Below are 5,540 nucleotides of genomic sequence, written 5' to 3' on the forward strand. Positions count from 1 at the left end.
GGCCACAGCGACACGTGCCCAGTGTACAGCGCTAGGGCGGGGCATTGCCCATGCCTGTGGTTGGTTCTTCCTGTGCATAACCATAAAAGACTACTAGACCATGATGGCGCGCGTTGCCGCGCCCGTCTATTACCCATATAGTAAGGGTTGGAAGAGTACAAATTCATGATGAATCAAAATAATTTTATTTTCTATAAATAGAAAATATATATGAAAACTAAATATAAATTGAGGTCGTCTTTTTTCTTTGAAGCATAATAACAAACTAAACTTTCTGGATTAATGAAATACTGCGCCGGTACTTGTTCTTAAAAGAATACTAGAGTCATGTCACCTAATTGCCCGGGAACACAATGAACACAAATAACTTTAGCAAACTCATGATTTAAGGGCACTACATGGAATGTAGTGTTCAGATTGTTGAATAATATTTTTGCTGGTTCGCATGATCATTTTCAAGGTTACAACTATTCTGAAATTTAATATATGATCCAAAGCCACAGATTAAATTATTCATGAGAATACCCTTACACCAGCAAACATTCATGTACATAAAATAATTGATCCCTAACCGCAAACGTGCAGTTAGCAAAAGAACAGACCTTGCACTCCTAGGAACTTAACTCAAGACAGCGAATTGCCCCCTTTAGATATGCTTATTCAGCAAAACATCTTTATTAAATACCAATAACAAATATTTTTTCAGTTAAAAGAGGTACAATTATCCCCTAGAAAAAAGAGGTACCATGCAAGGTGGGGGATCCTCGTCTCCCAACACAACAAGCTCATGGACAACTGCTTTATCTTCATAGGTACAATGGTCGAAGATTATCTTGACAAAATCTGTGGATACCGTCGTCGTTGGGCGGTGTGACTGACAACCATCCTTCATAGTCATGTCTACCTCCATGTCGTCGGATTTAACAGCAGCAGTAAGCAATTAGGTCATGAGGTTCCACAATCTGAGCATCCTGGGCATAATCTAGTTTCATATTTGAAACAGCTATACAAGAAACATTACCATCTCGCATGATTCTCTAGCATAATTGCATAAATGATTTCATCAAAAGAGACATCTATATTGAGTTTCAGTTTTGCTGTACATGTACAGAGCCTTGGGAAAATTTAGATGGCCATTACTGTCCATTTCAGGAATTAACCGAGACTAACATCACAAAAGGCCACCTATATATGTAACTGTTCTGCTCAACGAATGTTTTCTGATACAAACCAAGTTTGTATAGACTCATTGAAAAATATTATAAATACATGCAGTAAGGAGAAATTCCTACTGTTTTGCATGAAAACAAATTGGCTGAAACCTCTGCGTATTTGTATTCTATTATACATGGCATCAGGCATCCGATTTACATCCAGAACATGCTGTAAAAATAGTGACTGAATATCCTTACATGCTACCACCTTACATGACTTTAAGAACATGCTTGGCTTTGTCGAGAAAATTTATCTGATCTCCTTCATTTCCCTAAAAACAATATGCCACGAGACACTAATCATGTCACAAAAATTGGTCAGATGTGAAACATAATGCATATTAAGAACGTGCATCACCACATAAAGAGCACAAAGTGCTTATCGAAAGTGTTGAGCTTCACAACCATTTGGAAACGCTAAGCGCCATATGTGCGTGCGCATAGACTGCATCTGAACATCGTCTTGATGAAAAAACACAGAAGTTTAGAGGGAAGGGAGCGCCTGTTGCCAAAACAATACATGATCAGACAAACCTCGAACCAAATCAGTGATCCTTTCAAGTACTCTTCATTCAACTAAGATTATTTACCAAGCTTTTGAGAGAATGTTGGTTCATGGCCAAGCTGGGTATGGATCCAATCCATGACGTACTTGACTTTATTTTGGCATGGATACCTCATATAGGTATGTATGTATGTACCTGCTTCAGTACTTCTTCAAATCAATAAGTAATGCTGGAATTCACCATGCATGTCATATAATGAAAGGGATACCTTCAGTTAGAGTCTTCGGAAGCATGTAAAGTTGTTGTCCAAAAAGATAAACAGAAGAAGTTGCTCCATATGCCATCGTCCCTCGGATTCCTAGAACAGTCCCCTCGACTGAATAATCCATCATGAGACAAAAATTCCCAAACGGGATATAGATTAAGAACCCAATCGTAGTGATGGATCAAAACAATACCGTCCAACTGTAGATACCCTGTGCATGCAGCAGGCTGAGCACGAATAGTAAGATGACACGGATAATAACCTGACAGTTCGCCATTACAGCGGCAAGGAACAACCCAGCCCATCGGAAACGACCTGGAATTCGTCAACTCGGAGCACCTTCTATTCATTTGGGGGTAGAAAGAACAACATCAATCAATAAGATAAATTCTGAAATTTGATGGAGAAAGAATTGGGGGAAAGTGGAACAAAGAAGATGAAGTATCAACATGCCGAAGTAAGTAGCTGGAGGCGGAGAGGAACAACGCGATTGTCGAGACCATATGGATCTGTAAGAGCACCAATCGAATAGTAACTGGCCTGTGCAGATCAATTTCCATTAAGTTAGTAGGAACGGACCTCGGCAAGTGGGCAAATCAATTGCCATTAAGGTCCGTACCAACAATGATATCTATCGCCGATGACTGAATCGCTAGGCGACGGTTCGCTATGCCATCACTGCCCCATGGCGTTGCCGTTGCTTCGCGAGGAGATCCTCTCGCTCGCATCGCAAGAACAGACATGGCCTCTCCCGCCCGGCGAGTCGTAGGTCGCTCGCCTCGTATACATCGGTTCGCCCGCCCGCGAGATGGAGCCGCTGCCGAGCACACGGGACAGGGTCTGTATTCATAATATTTTTTTTGCTTCGTGGAACGGTTCGCCCACAAGCCAGATGTGCGATTGCGAACTCTGCGCTATTTTTTTTCATTGGGTCGCTTGCACATCTGAAGCCCAGCAGGCCCATATAATGGCAGTACGTCCATTTTGTTATGGGAGCAGCGGCCCAGGTCGCCTAGCGATCTTTGGTTAGCACGGAAAGCTCACGAGCATTTGAGAATTGATCCAACGGCCGAAAACTCCTCTCGCAGATCTGACGGCCAGAAACCTTGATGGTCTGAGAGGGCTGGGAGGGTGCTCAGTTTTAATATATCTAAATGTCTGGGTGGGCCTCCTACAGAAGTCGCCAATTTCTTTTGTTGTTAATGGTTGCAAGCTTTGGGAGGGGGGGGGGGGGGGGGGGGGGAGGGGGTGGCTCTCCAGCAAGCATTGTTGAGGCATGTGTTCGCAGTGTGCTTCAGACTTGTGGGTGGTGGGGTGCACGGTTACTAGTGGTCCCGGCAAAGCTCTCGTGGTTCTCCTTTGATGACACTAGCGGCATTTGCCAGTGTATTATGACGCATTTCTACGTCTTTGGCGTTTTATCGTGTATTTTTAGTTTTATCTATATCTATATTAATATATAAAAAGTGAGTTGCGGAGATCAAACAAATTTCATATGTTCAACCACATCTATCCAATAGTGTTTGTCACACTGGTATTTTGTGTTAAATATGTATGACACCCTCAATTAATTAATACCATGCCTAATATCAATGTCAACATTAATCAAGTAACTATATCCTATCTAATATTAACATGTAATTTATATTTTTCCTAATATTTCCGTGTAATACAATTAATATCTTGTTTAATACAGTATTATGTGCATTGTACGTATACACAATTACTAGTTACCTGCAACAAAAATGCATACTTAGAGCCTGTTCTGAACCTCTCCTAGCTTTCCAAACTCCACAAAATTAGCTTCTGGAGCTAGCTTCTAACTTCACTTGGTGATTTTATCTGTTCGGCAGCGCCTGTAGCTTCTCCTAGCGATTCGGCCCAGCTAGGAGCCTACTGGCCTGTTGGTCGCTAATTTGGACCAGCTCGAGACAGCCCATCACTACTAGGGAAAACCCTAATAGTAGCGCGGGTAGCCACGCTACTATTACGGCGCTACAACTAACTATTAGTAGTAGCACGGTCCGCACCCCGCGCTACTACTGTTGACTATATCAACAGCGCTTTTCTGGAATGTGCTACTATTAATTAGCTGTAGCAATTTCCTAGCCCCTCGCTACTGCTATATCTTTCATCATTTTCCCCCGCTTCCTACCCCGTTTCGATTTCAACAAACCGCAATTTCCAGATACTACTACTAGATATCAATTTCATAAAGCATTATAGGTACTAGGTAGTACTCCCTCCGTTCCAAATTACTCGTCGTGATTTCAGTTCAAACCACGACGAGTAATTTGGAACGAAGGGAGTACTAGATAACAATTTCATGTATAGTCAACATGCATCCTCAAGCAGTACAAGGTCATATCGACGACGATCATCATATGTAGTTCTAGATGCTATAGCCACACACACACACACATGTAGTTCTAGATGATATCAAAGATGATCATCATCCTCAAGCCTGGGCGGTGGGTGTTCCTGATAGTAATTAGGATGGCCTGTCCAACACGAAGATTCTTGTCATCGAGGAATCTCTTCCACCCAACCGAGTTTAAGTGTGTGCGACCGTTCGTGTCCACGCGGTAAGCATAGGTTGTGATGGAGCCCCTTGCGGTAAGGTGTGGTCCAGCTGAGCCTTCTTCATCAAGCTCGATACCATAACTCACAGATAGGCCTTTTGCCAATTTCTGAATAAGAAAAACATATCAATTAATAAATAGCCTCGCACATACTCTTGCAAATAGGTATATATGGATTATCTACACTATTAATAGTTCCTTAGACTATACACTAATAAGCATGTGATCGAACTCTACACTAAAGCATATCATCGACTAGATTCCACACAACATATCATTGGACTCTACACTAAGCATATCATCGGATAATTTGCATTTGTAAGTATAACATACCATATCATGTCGATCGACCATGGTACTTGTCAGGCGGGTCACGAATGGCACCCCGACAAAGTCAGCACATGGTGGAATTATGTCCCATAGGTTGCACACCTCCTCCTCGCTCAGCCTCATTCTTTGAGATACGATGGCTTCATGAAGTGGGTCATCATCATCTTCATCGAGTGGGTCCTCATTATCTTCATCATCTTCGTAATCTTCATCATCTTCCACCAGGTTGATATAAATGACAGCCAGCTTGGGTCTTTCTGCTCTGAAGGAGAAGCTGATCAACTCACCACCAGTAAGACGCATGCGGGCGAGGAAACGGGCCCATCCATCTCCTCCAATCTGCGATATATTGCGTCGTTTCTCGATCTCCATAGTGTACGCCCCCTAGGAGCCTCAAATGTCACAGTGTCTCCTGTCAGCTTGTTGAATTTCAACCTCACATTGCATGGATCGATCTATGTAAAAAAGCAAAATGACACAATGCAGTAATGCCAACACTAAAAATAAAATAGTTGTTACATTTCATATAATTTCTTACCGCCGCATGACGAAAACTCGGCTGGAAGTAGATGTCGAACAACTTGGTAGTTGCAAGGCTGCTGGCGCACCTTGACTTGCACAATCGACATGGTGGTGGTGGTGG

General features: G+C 42.5%; 1 protein-coding gene across 1 annotated transcript; it reads right to left on the reverse strand.

Annotated features, from left to right (window-relative positions):
* Positions 1–698: 698 nt before the first annotated feature.
* Positions 699–2,839, reverse strand: LOC125541517 (uncharacterized). The gene is made up of 6 exons (XM_048704907.2): positions 2,605–2,839; positions 2,435–2,525; positions 2,179–2,327; positions 1,989–2,096; positions 1,805–1,915; positions 699–1,716 (listed from the first exon to the last, which is right to left on the reverse strand). Exons 1-6 carry the CDS (start codon positions 2,726–2,728, stop codon positions 1,613–1,615), a joined length of 687 nt encoding a protein of 228 aa, XP_048560864.2. The 5' UTR covers positions 2,729–2,839; the 3' UTR covers positions 699–1,612.
* Positions 2,840–5,540: the final 2,701 nt, after the last annotated feature.

Source organism: Triticum urartu, chromosome 2A (assembly GCF_056163025.1).
Source record: "Triticum urartu cultivar PI428250 chromosome 2A, HENAU_Tu73, whole genome shotgun sequence".
Classification (NCBI taxonomy): domain Eukaryota; kingdom Viridiplantae; phylum Streptophyta; class Magnoliopsida; order Poales; family Poaceae; genus Triticum; species Triticum urartu.